The sequence below is a fragment of the Hemitrygon akajei genome, chromosome 1, assembly GCF_048418815.1.
Source record: "Hemitrygon akajei chromosome 1, sHemAka1.3, whole genome shotgun sequence".
Taxonomy (NCBI): domain Eukaryota; kingdom Metazoa; phylum Chordata; class Chondrichthyes; order Myliobatiformes; family Dasyatidae; genus Hemitrygon; species Hemitrygon akajei.
Genome location: NC_133124.1, coordinates 8,440,139 through 8,461,226, shown reverse-complemented (window position 1 = coordinate 8,461,226; position 21,088 = coordinate 8,440,139). Strand labels below are relative to the sequence as shown.

The 21,088-nt window shown below is 43.7% G+C and overlaps 1 protein-coding gene across 5 annotated transcripts in view; it reads left to right on the top strand.

Moving 5' to 3' along the window:
- The window catches only part of amph (amphiphysin), a 226,351-nt gene that overhangs the window by 124,709 nt on the left and 80,554 nt on the right, over window positions 1–21,088 (top strand). For all 5 annotated transcript variants that reach the window (XM_073031229.1, XM_073031088.1, XM_073031308.1 and 2 more), the window contains exons 6-9: window positions 2,113–2,220; window positions 8,426–8,511; window positions 11,623–11,698; window positions 16,610–16,692. In XM_073031229.1, coding sequence (XP_072887330.1) covers window positions 2,113–2,220; window positions 8,426–8,511; window positions 11,623–11,698; window positions 16,610–16,692 — 353 coding nt within the window. The remainder of the gene's footprint in view (window positions 1–2,112; window positions 2,221–8,425; window positions 8,512–11,622; window positions 11,699–16,609; window positions 16,693–21,088) is intronic.

Sequence of the window (21,088 nt, the reverse complement as noted above, 5' to 3'; positions counted from 1 at the left end):
ATTGTCCCTTCAATGTCTCCTAATAAAAATAATAGTGGACTGTGTGGGAGTTGTACTCCAGTAATTTGTTCCAATAAAAGTCTTAAATTTATCCAAAATGGTTGAATTTTAAAACAAGACCAAGTAGAATGTAAAAAAGTACCAATTTCTTGATTACATCAAAAACATTGGTCAGACATATTTGAATTTAATCTATTTATTTTCTGTGGTGTTATATATAATTGATGTAAAAAATTATATTGTATTAATCTAAGTCGAACATTTATTGTATTTCTCATACTATCAGAACATAATCTTGACCAGTTTTTTCCATCAATTTTAACATTCAAATCAGATTCCCATTTTTGTCTTGATTTATGAATTCCTGATTTAATTGTCTGTTTTTGAATCAAATTATACATACAAGATGTAAATTTTTAAATTTTTCCTTTGTGAATTAATATTTCTATTTCACTAGGTTTTGGTATCAACATTGTTTGACCCAGCTTTTCTCGTAAATAAGCTTTTAATTGAAAATAACAGAAAAGAGTGTTATTTGATATTTTATATTTATTTTTTAATTGATCAAATGACATCGATATACCTCCTTCAAAACAATCACCTATATATTTAATCCCCTTTTGGAACCAATTATGTAAAAGTTTATTATCCATTGTAAAAGGAATAAGCCTATTTTGAATTAAAGTTCTTTTTGCTAATAAAGATTTCTTTATCTCATCGTCCATATTTACCTTATTCCATAAATCAATCAAGTGTCTTAATATAGGAGATTCTTTTTTTTCCCGTATCCATTTGGATTCCCATTTATATATAAAATCTTCCGGTATGTTTTCTCCTATCTTATCTAATTCTATTCTAATCCATGCCGGTTTTTCTTCATCAAAAAAAGATGCAATAAATCTAAGTTGATTTGCTTTATAATAATTCTTAAAATTTGGAAGTTGTAACCCTCCTAAATCAAATTTACATGTCAATTTTTCCAATGATATTCTTGACATCTTTCCTTTCCAAAGAAATTTCCTTACACATTTATTCAGTTCTTGAAAAAACTTTTGAGGTAATTGTATTGGTAAAGTTTGAAATAAATATTGCAATCTAGGAAATATATTCATTTTTACAACATTAACTCTACCTATTAATGTTATTGGTAACGTCATCCATTTATCAAGATCCTCTTTTATTTTTTTTTAATAATGGCAAATAATTTTGTTTATATAAATTTTTTACATCATTATCAACTCTAATACCTAAATATTTTATCCCATTTATTGACCATCGTTGCGTTGTTGCTTGTGATGTGTGTTGTTCTGCTGTGCATTGTGGCCATGCTATGTTGGTGCCAGGGTTTGTGGCAACACTTGCAGACTACCCTGAGCACGTCCTTTGGTTGCGTTGGTTGTTAATGCGAACAACACATTTCACTTCGATGTTCACGTGATAACCAAATCTGAATCTTATCAGGCAGTAACATTAAACTAACTAGGTTGCGTGAGCTAGGGCTTATGCTTTGGAGCAAAGGAGGATGAGAGGTGACTTGACCGAGATGTTCAAGATAATAAGAGGCATAGATAGAGTGGATAGCCAGAGATTTTTCCCCCAGGGCAGAAATGGCTAATATCGGGGGGCATAACTTTAAGGTGACTGGATGAAGGTACAGGAGGGGTGTCAGGGGTAAGTATTTTTACACAGTGAATGGTGGGTGTGTGGAAGGCCCTTCCGGGGTGGTGGTAGAGGAAGATACATTAGGGACATTTAAAAAGCTCTTAGATAGGCACATGGATGACAGAAAAATAGAGTCATAACACAAGAGATTCTGGAAATCAGATGGTCAGACAACAAGGAGGGGAATAAACAGACGGCCTTTTGAGCTGGGACCCTTCATCAGGACTAGTCTATGTAGGAGGGAAGGGTTAGATTGATCTAATCGCTGCGGGCCGAAGGACCTGTAATGTGCTGTAATGTTCCATGTTCTATAACTTCTCGTGTCGAGCACAGTCGATGGTTCTTCTCATCGGTGGCCAATGATATATCTCGTGTCACGGTCGGGTGTAAGATGCACCATCTGCGTGATGATTTTTGGTGTTAATAACGGTTCTGTTCTCACTTAACCAGACTCGAATCGCAAAGCGCAGCAGGAAACTTGTTGACTATGACTGTGCACGACATCACTTGGAGTCCTTGCAGCACTCGAGGAGAAGGGACGACAGCAAGCTCGTCAAGGTAGGGGGTCTGAGTGCAATGAGGCTTTCCAAAATAGCTCAGGTAAATACAACATTGAAACAATAACATACACACTGTCGAGCGTCGCCACAGACCACACTCCACAGTTACTCGTACATTGTGTTTTATAGGATTGCCTTTATACCATTGTGCTTGTTATGCTTCAGGTGTTTTCTATGTCACATTGGATCCAGAATAACATTTTGTTCTCCTTTACACTCGTGACAGAAGAATGACAATAAACTGTCTTGAATCTTGAAATGACAATGGTGTACAAGCAAAAGACTTTGCTTAGCTTTATTTGTCACATGTAGTGAAGTGCCATCATTGGTTTCAAGCTGAATTAGGGAGGATTGTGCTGGGGAAAGCTCGCAAGTGTCACCAAGTGCCAACGTAGCATGCGCAGAACTTACCACCCCTTATCCCTACGACTTTGGGAGAAAACCAGAGCACCTGGAGGAAGATGTACAACTCCTTACTGACAGCGGTGGGAATTGAACCATGATCGGTGATCACTGGCAGTGTAAAGTGATATGCAAACTGCTGCACCACCGTGCCATGTCATAACGCCAGAGTGACCCCTGCACAGCAGCCAGCAGTGCAGTTGCCCAAAATGTGCTCCGTGGGTAATGAAAGCTCGTGAAACAGTTGTGTTTTCCCATGGTCTGCTCCCCGGAGAGTGGTGCTACCGCCAAGCCCAGTGTTGCTCTGACAGCCGGGGCAGTTCTTTCTATGAAAGGGCCCCACAACACTCTGATCAGCCCCTTGGAAACTGCGCCTAGCAGCACTCTGGTGAAAAGACAGCATTCCCAAATGGCATGCAGCCAACAAGGTCCAATAGCTCTTGGTCAACAAGAGATCTTTCGGGAGGGTGAAACATCGCAAGGCATCAGGCCCTGATGGTGTACCTGGTAGGGCTCTGAAAACCAGTGGCAACCAACTGGCAGAGGGTGTTCAAGGACACCTTCAATCCCTCATTGGATCAATTGGAGGTTCCCACCTGCTTCAAAAGGGCAACAATCATACCAGTGCCCAAGAAGAGCAGAGTGAGCTGCCTCAATGACTATCATCCAGTGGCACTCACATTGACTGTGATGAAGTGCTTTTGAGGGGTTGGTCATGGCCAGATTCAACTCCTATCTCAGCAAGGACCTGGACCCACTGCAATTTGCCTATCGCCACAATAGGTCTACAGCAGATACAATCTCAGCGTCTCTCCACTTGGCCTTGGATCACCTGGACAATAGTAATACCTACGTCAAGCTGCAGTTTATTGATTGCAGCTCAGAATTTCAACACAATCATAATGTATGATTAAGTATTCTTGTTCATTTAAATAATCCATTATGGGTTACATGTAAAAATTGGTGAATCCAGCTACGTGTGATGTGTGCACACCTCACTTAAAGTTAGACTCGCATTCCTGGACGCCCGCATCTTTCTTTGAATTAGTTTAATGTTTTGAAGTGAAAAAACGTAAGTTCTAATCAACAAGCTCCAAAACCTGGGCCTCTGTACCTCCCTCTACAATTGGATCTTTGACTTCCTCACCGGGAGACCACAGTCCATGCAGATTGGAAATAATGTCTCCTCCTCACTGACAATCAACACTGGTGCACATCAGGGATGTGTTCTTAGCTCTCTGCTCTATTCTCTCTACACCCATGACTGTGTGGCTAGGCGCAGCTCAAACACTATCTATAAATTTGCCGATGACACAACTACTATTGGCAGAATTTCAGATGGTGATGAGGAGGCATACAGGAGTGAGAAAGATCAGCTGGTTGAGTGGTGTTACAGAAACAACTTTGCTCTCAATTTCAGTTATTGAGTGTGGGCTCCTGGATGGGGATGATTCTCATCGAGGGATCAAAAGTGGAAAGGGTCACCAGTTTCAATTCCCTGGGTGTCAACATCTCTGAGGATCTATCCTGGGCCCAACATACCGATGCAATTTCAAAGAAGGCATGACATAAGGAGTTTGAGGAGAATTGGTATGTCACCAAAGATGCACAAATTCTTACAGATGTACTGCGGAGAGCATTCTAACTGGCTGCATCACCTTCCGGTGTGGACAGGATCGGAAAAAGATGCAGAAAGTTGTAAACTCAGCCAGCTCCATGATGGGTACTAGCCTCCCCAGCATCCAGGATACCTTCAAAAGGAAATGCTTCAAAAAGGCAGCATTCTTCATCAAGGACCCCATTATTCAAGATATGGCCTCTTCTCATTGCTACCATCAGCGAGGAGATACAGGAGCCTGAACACACGTGCTCAATGATTCAGGAACAACTTCTTTCCCTCCAACATCCTATTTTTGAATGGACAATGAACCCATCCACACCACCTCCACCATCGATCTCCACCAAACGTCACTGACCCTCGAATCCTCGGATTCCAGTATCCGTCATCCGGTGGTCTACCAGTGCTCTCCACATGCGTCCTTCCTCTACCTCTCTCCTCGAGGAAAACCTGCAAAATGCCACAGCTCCCAGACACACAATAACATTTCTCCCTTTGGACAACCACCTGTTATCTCTAGTTATAACCCAAACATCACTGCTACAGAGAAACCATTACCTCAGCAGTTAACATTATAGAGAAACCATTACAGTAGTTTTTATTAATATATATTGTGATCTACTGCTGCCGCAAAACAACAAATTCCGCGACATATGCTGGGGATGTTAAACTATTTCTGATCTGATCCTTGGCAGCCAAACAAATGGATTGTAAATTCTACATCCGTAGCGTGGGCTTTGGCCAAGACTCTGAACAGTGCTCCCAATGAAGGTCACCAGCATTGCCCCAGTGATGGAGGTGGAAACACGTTACCCTCATATCCTTGTCCAGCAAAGGATGGTCAGTTCTTGGTGCTAGTGTGAAAGATTAAAGATTAACTTTATTTGTCACATGTACATCAAAATATCACAGAAACATAGAAACATAAAAAACATACAGCACAATACAGGCCCTTCTGCCCACAAAGCTGTGCTGAACATGTCCCTACCTTAGAACTACCTAGGCTTTATCCATAGCCCTCTATTTTTCTAAGCTCCATGTACCCATCCGGGAGCCTCTTAAAAGACCCTATCATTTCTGCCTCCACCACCACCGTCAGCAGCCCATTCCACGCACTCACCACTCTCTGTGTACTAAAAAACTTAACCCCGACATCTCCTCTGTGCCTACTTCCAAGCACCTTAAAACTGTGCCCTCTCAGGTTAGCCATTTCAGCTCTGGGGAAAAGCCTCTGACTATCTACACGATCAATGCTTCTCATTATCTTGTACACCTCTATCAGGTCACCTCTCATCCTCCGTTGCTCCAAGGAGAAGAGGCCGAGTTCATGCAACCTATTCTCATAAGGCATGCTCCCCAATCCAGGCAACATCCTTGTAAATCTCCTCTGTACCCTTTCTATAGTTTTCACGTCCTTCCTGTAGTGAGGTGACCAGAACAGAACAGAAGTGGGGTCTGACTAGGGTCCTATATAACTGTAACATTACCTCTCAGTTCTTAAACTCAATCCCATGATTGATGAAGGCCAATGTACCATATGCCTTCTTAACCACAGATTCAACCTGTGTAGTAGCTTTGAGTGTCATGTGGACTCGGACCCCAAGATCCCTCTGATCCTCCACACTGCCAACAGTCCTACCATTAATGCTATAATTTGCCATCATATTTGCCCTACCAAAATGAACAACCTCACACTTATCTGGTTTGAACTCCATCTACCACTTCTCAGCACAGTTTTGCATCCTATCAATGTCCTGCTGTAACCTTTGACAGCTCTCCACACTATCCACAACACCCCCAACCTTTGTGTCATCAACAAATTTACCAACCCATCTCTCCGCTTCCTCATCCAGGTCATTTGTAAAAATCACGAAGAGTAAGGATACCAGAACAGATCCCTGAGGCACACCACTGGTCACCGGCCTCCATGCAGAATATGACCCGTCTACAACCACTCTTTGCCTTTTGTGGGCAAGCCAGTTCTGGATCCACAAAGCAACGTCCCCTTGCATCCCATGCCTCCTTACTTTCTCAATAAGCCTTGCATGGGGTACCTTATCAAATGCCTTGCTAAAATCCATGTACACTAAATATATCAAAACATGTTGTGAAATGCATGGTTTGTGTTAATGACCAGCACGGTCTGAAGGCAGCCTGCAACGTCGCCACGCCACCAGCGCCAACATAACAGACGCACAACCTGCTAACCTTAACCCACGTGTCTTTGGAATGTGGGAGAAAACCAGAGCACCCGAAGGAAATCCAGGCGGTCATGGGGAGAATGTACAAACTCCTTACAAATAGTGGAGGGAATTGAATCCCGATCGGTGACGGCTGGCACTGTAAAGCATTTGCGCTACCGCAATGCTACCGTGTCGTATTATTGTGACGGAGTGACTTCTGTACGCAGTCAACGATGAAGACCCCTACAATGTGCTCTGTTTGTAGTGCATGCTCTTTAAACCGTTGGTGTGTTTTCATTTAATCTGTGCTCAGGATGATGGTGTCAGAGTTGGTTTCCTTTCTTCAGCTCTCCTGAGTGTCGTGATCAGTTCAAACAAGTAGGCTATCTGGCATATCGAGCCTGCTCCACCATTTAATCAGATCATGGCTGATCTGGCTGTGGACTCAGTTCCACACTTCTCTGGGCAGAGAACTCCACAGATTCACTTCTCTCTGGGCAATTGTCCTCTGCATTTTCTCCTCATCTCCATCCTAAATCAATTTCCCTGAATCCTGTCCTGTTTAAAGTCAAAGTACATTTATTATTGAGATTCATCTCCTTGTAGGCAGCCACAAAACAAAGAAACCCGAAAGAACCCATTTTAAAAAGACCATCAAGCACCCAATGTGCAGAGAAAACAAATCGTGTAAACAATAAAAAATAAGCAAATAATGAAGGTGATTCTAAGCCACGAAGCCGGTCACAGCCGATCCGGAAGCCCATTAACTGCAGGCCACATTCCCAGTTCAGCGCAGAGACAAATAAACCTCGTGGATTAGCGAGTTGGAAAGGCCCATCCCTCGCCTCCAGCCCCGACACCCCAACCTTTTCAATCTGACCCGGTGCTTAAATCGGCCAAACCTTGGCTCATTCCTCATTCTCAGTCCAGGGCCCTACCCCTTTGATACAGTCTCAACTCTGCCTCGCCTCACATCTGCTGCTTCGAATTGGCTCCAAGTCAGCTCCTGCAATGCCCATATATTGGCTCATTCCTCATTCTCAGTCCAGGGCCCTACCCCTTTGATACAGTCTCAACTCTGCCTCGCCTCACATCTGCTGCTTCGAATTGGCTCCAAGTCAGCTCCTGCAATGCCCATATATTGGCTCATTCCTCATTCTCAGTCCAGGGCCCTACCCCTTTGATACAGTCTCCGGCCGCCTCAACTCTGCCTCGCCTCACATCTGCTGCTTCGAATTGGCTCCAAGTCTGCTCCTGCAATGCCCATATATTGGCTCATTCCTCATTCTCAGTCCAGGGCCCTACCCCTTTGATACAGTCTCCGGCTGCCTCAACTCTGCCTCGCCTCACATCTGCTGCTTCGAATTGGCTCCAAGTCTGCTCCTGCAATGCCCATATATTGGCTCATTCCATGTTCTTGGGACCAGGCCCCGTGGCCTCGATTCGGCCTATGACTACCACGCCGCAACCACCCTGCACCTTCAAGACTTCAGTTCACACTGCAAAATGCCAGATCGTACAGGCGGTTCAAAAGCTCAACTCCAGAAGGGAAGGTACAGCCTATTGAATGGAGTGATAATTTACTGGAAGAAGTGCGAGTAATAAAGTCGCTAGAAGTTTTGTTTGCTGCCACCAAGTCATCACTGTGCCTCACCAGAGAAAAATTCATGCAGAGGGCAATTGCACTATTATCCTCTGAAGCTAGAGGGAGCTTTTATTGGTCAATACAGAGGTTGGGAGGTCTCGGCATTCATGTTTCTAATAATGTTTGCCAAAGCAATTTCTGCTGTGGAGGCCAAGTCATTGGGTATAGTGCAGGTGGGTAGGTTCTTGATTAGTTGGGATGTCATAGGTTACAGGGAGAAAACAGGAGAGAGGGATAATAAATCAGCCATGATGGAATGGCAGAGCAGTCTTGATGGGCTGAATGGCCTAATTCTACTCCTATATCTTATTGTCTTAAAAATAAATCACCAACTCTTGATTTCTTCTGCTTTTAGGCAGAAGAGGAGTTTCAAAAGGCTCAGAAAGTCTTTGAAGAATTAAATACAGATTTACAGGATGAATTACCATCCTTGTGGTCAAGGTATTCAGTTTTATTCTCTGATATAACTTGTTATCTAAAAGCATGTCTTTACTCTCTGATTTGCACATTATCACATTCAAAGAGAATTGTAAATAGTCGTTATTTTAATCACAGCGTTTATTTGTTATGTGCTGTGTTGTATGACATGGGCGATCATGGTCTTTCCATGACCATGACTGTTCTCAGACAATTTTTCTACTGAAATGGTTTGCCATTGCCTTCTTCTGGGCAGTGTCTTTACAAGATGGGTGCCCCAGCCATTCTCAATACTCTTCAAAGATTGTCAGCCGGGCGTAAGTGAACAGCTACTTTGGATCTGTCTTCACAAAGGAAGGCACAGACAATCTCCCAGATGTAACAGTGGCCAGAGGACCTAGGGTAACAGAGGAACTGAAGGAAATTCACATTGGGCAGAAAATGGTGTTGGGTAGACTGATGGGACTGAAGGCTGATAAATCCCCAGGGCCTGATGGTCTGCATCCTAGGGTACTTAAGGAGGTGGCTCTAGAAATCATGGACGCATTGGTAATCATTTTCCAATGTTCTATAGATTTAGGAGCAGTTCCTGAGGATTGGAGGTAGCTAATGTTATCCCACTTTTTAAGAAAGGAGGGAGAGAGAACACAGGGAATTATGGACCAGTTAGCCTGACATCAGTGGTGGGGAAGATGCTGGAGTCAATTATAAAAGATGAAATAGTGGCACATTTGGATAGCAGTAACAGGATCGGTCTGAGTCAGCATGGATTTACGAAGGGGAAATCATGCTTGACTAAAATTCTGGAATTTTTTGAGGAAGTAACTATGAAAATGGACAAGGGAGAACCAGTGGATGTAGTGTACCTGGACTTTCAGAAAGCCTTTGATAAGGTCCCACAAAGGAGATTAGTGGGCAAAATTAGAGCACATGGTATTGGGGGTAGGGTACTAACATGGATAGAAAATTGGTTGGCAGACAGGAAACAAAGAGTAGCAATTAACGGGTCCTTTTCAGAATGGCAGGCAGTGACTAGTGGGGTACTGCAGGGCTTGGTGCTGGGACCGCAGCTATTTACAATATACATTAATGATTTAGATGAAGGGATTAAAAGTAACATTAGCAAATTTGCAGATGACACAAAGCTGGGTGGCAGTATGAAATATGAGGATGTTAGCAGAATGCAGGGTGACTTTGACAGGTTGGGTGAGTGGGCAGATGCATGGCAGATGCAGTTTAATGTGGATAAATGTGAGGTTATCCACTTTGGTGGCAAAAACAGGAAGGCTGATTACTATCTGAATGGTGTCAAGTTAGGAAAAGGGGAAGTACAATGAGAGCTAGGTGCCTTTGTTCATCAGTCATTGAAAGTAAGTATGCAGGTACAGCAGGCAGTGAAGAAAGCTAATGGCATGTTGGCCTTCATAACAAGGGGAGTTGAGTATAGGAGCAAAGAGGTCCTTCTGCAGTTGTACAGGGCCCTGGTGAGACCACACCTGGAGTATTGTGTTCAGTTTTGGTCTCCAAATTTGAGGAAGGACATTCTTGCTATTGAGGGAGTGCAGCGAAGGTTCACGAGGTTGATTCCCGGGATGACGGGACTGTCATATGTTGAAAGATTGGAGCGATTGGGCTTGTATACACTGGAATTTAGAAGGATGAGAGGGGATCTGATTGAAACATATAAGATTATTAAGGGATTAGACACGCTAGAGGCAGGAAACATGTTCCCGATGGTGGGGGAGTCCAGAACCAAAGGCCACAGTTTAAGAATAAGGGGTAGGCAATTTAGAACGGAGTTGAGGAAAAACTTTTTCACCCAGAGAGTTGGGGATCTATGGAATGCTCTGCCTCAGAAGGCAGTGGAGGCCAATTCTCTGGATGCTTTCAAGAAAGAGTTAGATAGAGCTCTTAAAGATAGTGGAGTCAAGGGATATGGGGAGAGGGCAGGAACGGGGTACTGATTGTGGATGATCAGCCATGATCACATTGAATGGCGGTGCTGGCTCAAAGGGCCGAATGGCCTACTCCTGCACCTATTCTCTATTGTCAGTGGTCGCATTACGAAGACGTGATATGCACCAGCTGCTCCGATGGCTTCACGTGACCCTGATCAGGGGGCTAAATAGGTTCTACACCTTGCCCAAGGGTGATCTGCAGGGTAGCGGAGGGAGGGAGTGCCTTACACCTCCTTTGGTAGAGATGTATCTTCACCCCACAACCACCCATTTCATGGTAGAGCAGGTGAAAATCGCACTATTTGATTTGCAACAGCACAATGGTTGGTGAGTGACCTCGACTGTTGTTTTCCATAACACCATTCAGACTGCTTTCAAAATTCCCGAGGAGTGGGAAGAGGTGCAGTTACGCACATTCTTATTTATACAGTGTTAATGGTCACAGCCAGGTTGTGGTGGGAAGGTGCCAAGCACGATCTCACAAACAGTCCTTTGCTAATTAGGCAGAGGAGGATGTGTCTGAGACACCTTCGAGTGGATGCAGGTGATCATGGGTAAGGTGTAGAGAAACTATTAGCATTCATTTCACAAAGACTAGAATATTAAAGCAAGGATGTGATGCTGAGGCTTTGTAAGGCATTGATCAGAATGCACTTGGAGTATTGTGAGCAGCTTTAACATAGAAACATAGAAAACCTACAGCACAATACAGGCCCTTTGGCCCACAAAGGGCTTACCTATAGCCCTCTATTTTTCTTAACCACTTGGCGTGTGGCCAAATGGTTAAGGCGTTCGTCCAGTTATCTGAAGGTCGCTAGTTCGAGCCTTGGCTGAGGCTTGCGTGTGTGTCCTTCAGCAAGGCACTTAACCACACATTGCTCCGCGACGACACCAGTGCCAAGCTGTATGGGTCCTAATGCCCTTCCCTTGGACAACATCAGTGGCATCAACATCAAACCTGCAGCTTGGGCAACTGTCAATCTTCCTTAAAAACACCTTGCCCAGTAACTTGCGCCCTGGAAACTTTCCAAGGTACAAATCCATGGTCTGTCGAGACTAACGGAGGCCTACTATATATGCACAGAGAGGAGACAGTAAACTTGAACTTGTTTTTCAACTTGAGCAGGTGAATTATGAGTAAGTGGTTTTCACAGATAATTTGTTTTCTCCCTCACAGCCGAGTTGGTTTCTATGTCAACACATTCAGAAACATCACCTGCATAGAGTCTAAATTCCACAAGGAGGTCGCAGTGGTGAGTATTCATGACCCAACACCCACTGAAGGTGTCTTTAGCAGTGAACTTCATAATGTCACCTCAATGTATATCGAGTGATTGTTTTTACAGCACACTCAGTAGATGTGGCAGCATCTGTGGAGGGAAATGAACAATCGTCATTTCATCAAGACTGGAAAGGAAATAGTAAGGTTCTTAATGATATGAGCAACACACAAAATTCTGCAGGAACTTAATTTCAACATTTTTGAGTTGAACAACCAATCAACAAGAGGCAGTTCGCGAAAAAAAAACAGAGCTACCTTTCATTCAGATCCGCATTCAAAATTTTAAAAACAAAGCTAGGCGGCAGTTATGTCTGAGTTGCACAGTCGACGTCAAGGCTGCGTAAAACGAGCAACCTTTTAATTAGGACGGCAATGAAGGTTTTGCAGGCAATGCTTCACGGCAGTTTCTCTGAGCTGAGCACCAAAAAGGATCCATTAGAAAGGGCCGATATAAGTAACTCTAGTGCAAGTGGAATGGCCATTCTTTAAGCAGCCATTCCTTTGACTGTGCCAGTCTCTCGAGTGGCTTGGGCTCCTCAGGCTTGGCTGAGCTGAGGCTCGGGCGAGGTTAAATATCTTGTCAGTTACTCTCTCTCCCTTCTTATTTCTTCATTCCTCATCTGCTAGGGCATAGTAGTTTAGTGAGAAAGGCTCCAGGGGCAGTGTTCTGTACAGTGTGTGGGATGTGGGAAGTCTGGGAGACCTCCCGGCCCACATAAACACACCTGCACCAGATGTACTGAGTTGCAGCTCCTGAAAGGACGTATTAAGGAACTGGTGCTGCAGCTCAATGACCTTCGACGCATACGGGAGAATGAGGAGGTGATAGACAGGAGCTACAGGGAGATATTCTGGATTGGATGTATACAGCAAACTGGAATTGATTGGAGAGCTTAAGGTAAAAGAACCCTTTGGGGAAAATGATTATAATATCATCAAATTCACCCTGAAATTTGAGAAGGAGAAGCTAAGGTGAAGTAAAGAGAATTACTGAGGTTTGCAGAGGAGTTGGCCAGAATTAAATTGGGAAAAAAAGAACACTGGCAGGGATGATGGCAGAGCATCAATGGCTAGAATTTCCGGAAGCAATTTGGAAGGAACAGGATATATACATCCCAGAGAAAGAAGTATTCTAAAGACAAGATGACACAACTGTAGCTAACAAGAGAAGTCAAAGCCAACATAAAAGCCAGAGAGGGCAAATAAGAGAGCAAAAGTTAATGGGAAGTTTGAGGATTGAGAGGAAGGTAAAGATGGAATATAAAAGTAAGCTAGCCAATAACGTTAAAGGAGGTTACCAGAAGTTTCTTCAGATACATGAAGTGTAAAAGAGAGGTGAGAATGGATTTCAGACCACTGGAAAATGATGCTGGAGAGGTAGTAATGGGGGACGAACAAATGATGGATGAACTGAATAAGTATTTTGCAACAGTCTTCACTGTGGAAGACACTAGCAGTATGGTGAAAGTTCCAGGTGTCAGGGGTCATGCAGTGTGTGAAGTTAACATTACTAGGGAGAAGAGTTTTGTGAAACTTAAAGGCACAAAGGTAAATAAGTCACCTGGACCAGATGGTGTACACCCCAGGGTTCTGAAAGAGGTGGCTGAAAAGATTGTGGAGGCATTAGTAATGATCTTTCAAGAATCACTAGATTTGGAATGGTTCCAGAAGACTGGAAAATTGCAAAGGTCACTCCACCCTTCAAGGACGGAGAGAGGCAGAAGAAAGGAAATTGCAGGCCACTTAGTCTGACCTCAGTGGTTGGGAAAATGTTGGACTCAATTGTTAAGGATGTGGTCTCGGGGTACTGGGAGCCACATGGTAAAATAGGCTGTGGTCAGCATGGTTCCTCAAGGGAAAATCTTACCTGACAAATCTGTTGGAATTCTTTGAAGAAATAACAAGCAGGACAGACAAAAGAGAACTGGTTGACTTTGTGTATTTGGATTTTCAGAAGGCCTCTGACAAGTTGCCACACATGAGGCTGCTTAACAAACTACAAGCCCATGATATTATAGGAAAGATTCTAGCATAGATAAAGCAGTGGTTGATTAACAGGAGGCAAAGAGTGGGAATAAAGAGAGACTTTTCTGGTTTGCTGCCGGTGACTAGCAGTGTTCCACGGGAGTCTATTTTGGGATCAAATCTTTTTATGTTGTATGTCAATGATTTGGATGATGGAATTGATGGCTTTGTTGCAAAGTTTGCAGATGATATGAAGACAGGTGGAGGGGCAGGTAGTTTTGAAGAAGTAGAGAGGCTACAGATGGATTTAAATTGATTAGGAGAAAGAAATGACAGATAGGCAAAGAAATGACAGATGGGATAAAATGTCAGAAAGTATATGCTCATGCACTTTGGTAGAAGAAATGAAAGGGTTGACTATTTTCTAAATGGAGAGAAAATACAAAAAAACTGAGGTGCAACAGAACTTGGGAGTTTTGTGCAGGATTACAGGTTGAGTCTGTGGTGAGGAAGGCAAATGCAACGTTTGCATTCATTTCAAGAGGAATAGGATATAAATGCAAGGATGTACTGTTGAGACTTTATAAAGTACTAGTGAGGCCTCACTTGGAGTATTGTGAGCAGTTTTGGGCCTTTTGGTAAGGAAGTGCTGAAATTGGAGAGTGTTCAAAGGAGGTTCAATAAAATGATTTCAGAAAATAGAGGGGTGCCTTTTCAGAATGGGGGTGAGGAGGAATTTCTTTAACCAGAGAGTAGTGAATCTGTGGAATTCGTTGCCACAGGCAGCTGTGGAGGCCAAGTCTGTATGTATATTTAAGGCAGAGGTTGATAGATTCTGGATTGGTCAGGGTGTGAAGGGATACAGGGAGAAGGCCACAAATTGGAGCTGAGAAGAAAATTGGATTGGCTATGATGAAATGGCGAAGCAGGCTTGATGGGCCAAATGGTCCGATTTTGTTCTGATATCTTATGGTCTTATGGTGTTACTGAAGAGAATTTGCATAGGTACATGGATGGGAGGGCTATGGGCCTGGTGCCGGTTGATTGGGCTAGGTAATTTAAATAGTTCAGCATTGGCTGGATGGGCCAAAGGGTCTGCGCCTGTGCTGTAATTTCTATGACTATATCATTAGGAACTTTGTTACTTTCTTTCCAGTCCTGATGAAGGTCTTGGCCTGAAGCTTTGGCTATTTCAAGTTCAAGTTATTTGCTTTTCAATCATATGCATGTATACAGCTCAATGAAACGTCATTCCTCTGGGGCAAAGGAGCAAACTCCCCGTACATACTGTCACACACAGCACGTATAATCACAAAATAACATTAGCACCAGTCAGAAACATGAGAGAATCTGCAGATGCTGGAAATCCAAGCAACACACACAAAATGCTGGAGGAACTCAGCAGGCCAGGCAGCATCCATGGAAACAAGTGCAATTGACATTTCGGGCCGAAACCCTTCAGCAGGACTGGAGAAAGAAAAGTTGAGGAGTAGGTTTAAAAGGTGGGGGGTGGGGGAGGGGAGAGAGAACCACCAAGTGATAGGTGAAACTTGGAAGGGGATGGATGAAGTAAAGAGCTTGGAAATTGAGAGAGGGAAAGGGGAATGGGAAATGATGAAGGGGAGGGGGTTGTTGGGAGGCATTACCAGAAGTTTGAGAAATCGATGTTCAGACCATCAGGTTGGAGGCTGCCCAGACAAATACAAGGTGTTGTTCCTCCAACCTGAGTGTGGCCTCATCACGACAGTGGAGGAGGCCATGGATAGAAATATCGGAATGGGAATGGGAAGTGGAGTATCCCACTGGGAGATCCCACTTGTTCTGACGGACGGCGCATAGATGTGGAGTGAAGTGGTCTCTCAATCTATGTCGGGTCTCACCGATATGCAGGAGGCCACACCGGGAGTACCAAACACAGTATGTGATCCCAATGGAATCACAGGTGAAGTGTCGCCTCACCTGGAACGACTGTCTGGGGCCCTGAATGGTGGTGAGAAAGAGGAGGTGTAGGGGCAGGTGTAGCACTTGTTCCGCTTTCAAGGATAAGTGCCCGGAGGGAATCCCTGGCTCCGGGTACAACTTTGATTTCAATGTTTAAGGGAAGTTTGGATAGGTGCATGGTTGGTACAGGTATAGAAAGCTACAGTCCTGGTGCAGGTCAATGGGAGTAGGCAGTTTAAATAGTTTGGCCTAGACTAGATGGGCCGAAGGGCCTGTCTCTGTACTGTATGGCTCTATGTCATCATGTCATAGAACTCATTATGTCATTCTAAGGCTCTATGTCATTAGCACAAGTCCCTGAGTGGCATGGCCTTAAGATTGACAAGCTGATATAAAGTATGGGATGCACGTTTAGGTCAGGCAGTGCAATGTTAATGTTCTGGTAGAATGTGGCGGGAATGGGAGTGGGGAACCTCACTTGCCTCAGTCTCCTCAGGAAGTGCAGTGATCTTTTGGCTAGACATGCGGTGTTGAGAGACTAAGTGAGATTGTCAGTAATGTCCACCCCAAGATACTCAGTGCTCCTGACACTGTCCACAGAGAAGCTGTAGATGTGCAGTAGAAAATGGTCCATCCTCACCTGCCTGAAGTCTACAATTATCTCCACGGCCTCATCCACATTGAGGCTCAGTCTGCTGTGTTTACACCAGTCCGCAAGCTGCAATACCTCCCTATAGGCTTTGTTATCATCACTGCTGCCGAGGCCAACCATCGAGACACTTATTGATGTGGTTAGAGGCAGTACAGTCATTCACTACCAGTGTGAAGAGCAACAGGTTATTCCCTCCATTGATGCTGCCTGACTCGCTAACATCCTGCTGCTTGTGTTATGTTTTGAATATTTTTGAGGATATGGAAATGAAGGCAGTTTCTTATCATCGTGTGTGTCTCTCTCTCTTTCACCCTTTTCCTATAGCTCTGTCATAAACTTTATGAAATAATGAGCAAACTTGGAGAACAGCATGCGGACAAAGCGTTTACCATCCAAGGAGCTCCCAGGTATGGTACCCAATGACAATTCACATTAATGTCAGCTAACTTGCACAACTCACTTAATAAAGAAAGGGCACAATTTTACATTTGGTGTCTGCGCTGTTCAGCCATTTACTAATCTGGAGAAGGGTATTTTCTGGGACTTTTCTTCAATTCTCATCTTTAGCCCTTCTCCTTCCCCTTCATTATCATCATTATATGCCGCGTCGTATGACGTGGGCGATCATGGTCTTTCATAGCAAATTTCTCCACAGAAGTGTTTTGCTATTGCCTTCATCTGGGCAGCGTCTGTACTCTTCAGAAATTGTCTACCTGGTGTCAGTGGTCGCATAACCAGGATTTGTGCTCATACGATCACCCACCACCTGCTCCCATGGCTCCACGTGACCCTGATCGGGGGCCTAAGCAGATACTACACCTTGCCAAGGGCGACCTGCAGGGTAGCTGAGGGAAAGAGTGCCTCACACCTCTTTTAGTAGAGATGTATCTTCACCCTGCCTCCCATCTCTTGAAGCAGAGGTTCCAACCTTTCTAATGCCATGGAGACTTACCATTAACTGAGGGGTCCATGGACCCCAGGTTGGGAACCCCTGTCTTAAAGGAATAATAAATCAGCCATGATGGAATGGCAGAGCAGTCTCAATGGGCAAAGGACCTGATTCTGCTCCTACATCTTGTGGTCTAATGGTCTCTTCCTTCTCCTTACCTGCCAATCACTTTCTCCTGGTGCCCCACTCCTTCCCTTTCTCCCCTGGTCCACTCTCCTGGCCTATCAGAGTCCTTCTTCAGATCTTTACCTCTTCCACCTATCACCTCCCAGCTTCTCACTTCCTCACCCACCCACCTGGCTTCATCTGTCACCTACTAGCTTGTAGTTCTTCCCCTCCCAACCTTCTTATAATGGTTTTCAGTCCTGAGGGGGGGGGGGGGGGTCTCAGCCCGGAACGGTGACTGTTTATTCATTTCTATAGACCTGCTGAGTTGCTCCAGCATTGTGTGTGTGTTACTGCATTTATTGGGCATATGATGAGGCTTCACGAGGGCATGATAACCGATTGATTGGTCAAAAACATGATGGATGGAGATCACCTCAACTTAAGAAACACATAGCCAGAAGAAATGATTCATTTTTGAAGGCAGAATACAGGGTTTATATCTGAATTCTTAGCAGTGTGGAGGAACAGTGGGCTCATGAGATTCACATCCATCGATCCCCCAAAGCTGCCGAGCAGGTTGATAGTGTTGTTAGGAAGGTGTATGGTGGTCAACTTCCATTAGTCAGGGACTGAGTTCAAGGTAATGTTGCAGCTCTATAAAACTCTGGTTCAAGCATACTTGGAATATTGTGTTCAGTTCTGGTTGCCTCATTACAGGAAGGGTGTAAAAGCTTTGGAGAGGGTGCAGAGGAACTTTACCAGGATGTTGCCTGGACTAGAGAGCAGGAATTATGAAGATAGGTTGAGAGAGCTAGGGCTTTTCTCTTTGGAGTGAAGGAGGATGAGAGGTGACTTGATAGAGGTGTACAAGATGATAAGAGGCACTGATCATGTGGACAGCCAGAGACTTTTCCCAGGGCAGAAATGGATAATACAAGGGGGCATAGTTTTAAGGTGTTTAGAAGAAAGTATAGGGGCCATGTCGGAGGAAGCTCTTGACACAAAGAGTGGTGGATGCGTGGAACGTACTGCCAAGGGGTAGTGGCAGAGGCAGATGTGTTAGGGAAATTTAAGAGACTATTAGATAGGCACATGAATGGTAGAAGAATGGAGGACTAAGTGGGAGGGGAAGGGTAGATTGATCTTAGAGTGGGTTAAAAGTTCAGTATGACATTGTTGGCTGAATAGCCTGTACCATATTGTTATGTTATATGTTCTTAAAAATTGAAATGATGAGTATTTTTAATAATTTGGAAATTCTGAAGAATACTGAAGTTCAGGTGGATTGTGAAGGAGATTAAAAGGGAGGTAAAATCAGTGATAGAACTTGTGGGATGTAGAAAGAGCAACTCAATGAGCTGAAAGGCATATTATCATTTTTTTTTGTTATTTCATTAACTTTATTTGAAAATTAGCTGGATTATTACTAGATTCTTATCACACTGATAGATCTTTCTTATGTCAAAGTGAAAAATGTTTACTTTCATCCATCGATATAATCAAATGTTTGATGGTATTTCACACTGCTTTCTGCTGCTTTGACAAAGGACTTGGAGGTAGGTTGAAGAGTGTGTTGTAGTACAGTTGGTAGATGCAGTGATTAGCTTCCACATGCTAAAGCACCAAATCACGCTGACTCGATTCAGACTTAGAAAGCTTAGAGCTTGGCTTTCTGTCAAAAATTGAAATGGAGCAAAATTAGTGCAAGGTGGTAAATCAAATCCATTTCTAATAGATCTGTTGTGTATTTAATATTTCAGTTATATGTAAGTAATCTTGTATATATATTGTTTGATTAAACGTTCTTGTTCATTTTAATAATTGATTACGGGTTATACGTCAAAATGCTTTAATTACTTACATCATCACGTTCCCACGTGATACGTGCAGGTGTCACTTAAAGTAAAGACAAATTTCCAGATTCCACACATCTTCCTTTGAATTAATTTAATGTTTTGAAATCATAAAACATAACATTGGCGACGAGGATGGGATTTCCAGGCAAGTTGTGGTTGTCCTAGCCAATCCCGTCACCACAATGTTGGCCCTCCTGTTTTTACCACGTACAAGCTCAATGTGGCTTGTTGGGTGCTCTAGTTCATTCCCTCAGGAGTTACCTTTTCTCCAGTGTGAGTTCTTAGCTGGACATCTGCAGGCTTCACTTTAGTATCTTTGAAATGCCGTTCAAACTCATTTTGCGGGATGACTGAAACAGCCGAGCCATTAATTCCATTTAATTAATTTGCCATTCACTTCTGTTCTAAACCATACTGCTTGTCTATTGCTAACTGGAAATCTCAAGGCTACACAATCCTGTGTCACTGTCATTATCAGATTTTTCATCAACAGCATGTAAATTTATGCTCTTTTGAAACCGCAACCTGTGCAGACCATTTAATTTTGGCTGGCTGCCTGCCTAACGTGCTCTTTGTAAGTGCCCTATTTTGTTGCATTCTCTGCAAGTTTCGCCTTTAGATCCGCGTTTTGAACTCCTCCGTGTCCCTTTGAATTAGTTTAATGTTTTGAAGTTATTGAACATAACAAGTTCCTTTGCTGACTGTAAATATCATCAGCCTCAGGTACTTAGTGAATGTAAGCTAAGATACCTTCTGTTCATGGTTCTACTTAGTTATCAAGTTTGTGTGGAAAGTGGGTTATTTTATCTCAAGTCTGCATTCTTGTTTGAGATTTAGAACCAGAGAGTTTGCAATATTGGCATCATGTTTGACCCCCAGGTCAGTTTCTAATCACAACTTATTAGCCAGTACTGTCACCACTGCAAGTCCTGACCCAGGTGATGCCTCTACAGCTGATACATGTCTTTGCTCCAGAGCATAGAATGGAGAAAACTGAGGGGAGATTTGACAGAGGTATACAAAATTATGAGGGGTATAGACAGGGTAAATGCAAGCAGCTTTTTCCACTGAGGTTGGGTGAGTTCACAACCAGAGGTCGTGGGTTAAGGGTGAAAGGTGAAAAGTTTAAGGGGAACATGAGGGCGGAAACTTCTTCACTCACTCAGAGAGTCATGAGAGTGTGGAATGAGATGCCAAATACAAATGGTGCACGTGAGCTTGATTTCAACATTTAAGAAAAGTTTGGATAGGTACATGGATAGTAGGGTGATGGTCTGGGTGCAGGTCAATGGGAGTCGGCAGATTAAATGGTCTGGCACAGACTAAATGGGCTGAAGGGCCAGCTTCTGTGCTGTTCTTTTCTATGACTCTATTACAACATAGTACAAGCCCTTCACCAATGACGTTGTGCTGATATTTTAACCTTCTCCAAGATCTATCTAACCCTTCCCTCCCGCATTCCCCTCCATTTTTTCTATCATTTTATGTGTTTGCCTATGAGTCTCTTAAATGTCCCTAATGTATCTGTCTCTACCACCAACCCTGGCAGGGCGTTCATTGCACTCACCACTCTCTGTATAAAGAACAAACTTCTGACATCCCCTATACTTTTCTCCAATCACCTTAAAATTATGCCCCCTGGTATCAGCCATTTCTGCCCTAGGAAAGAAGCTTCCTGGCTGTCCACTCTTATCATCTTGTATACCTCTATCAAGTTCTCGGGGGCTGCTCTTGCTGCTAAGTGCCACCAGGTACTAGATTAATTGGGCTTGTTGTTACCTGAACATGATGGGGAAGCAATGCTGAATTATAGACTCGCTCCAAATTACTCATGAGGTAGCTGCAGCCTTTCAGCGTCACTTTGTGTGCTTGCTAGGGAAAGCAGAGGTG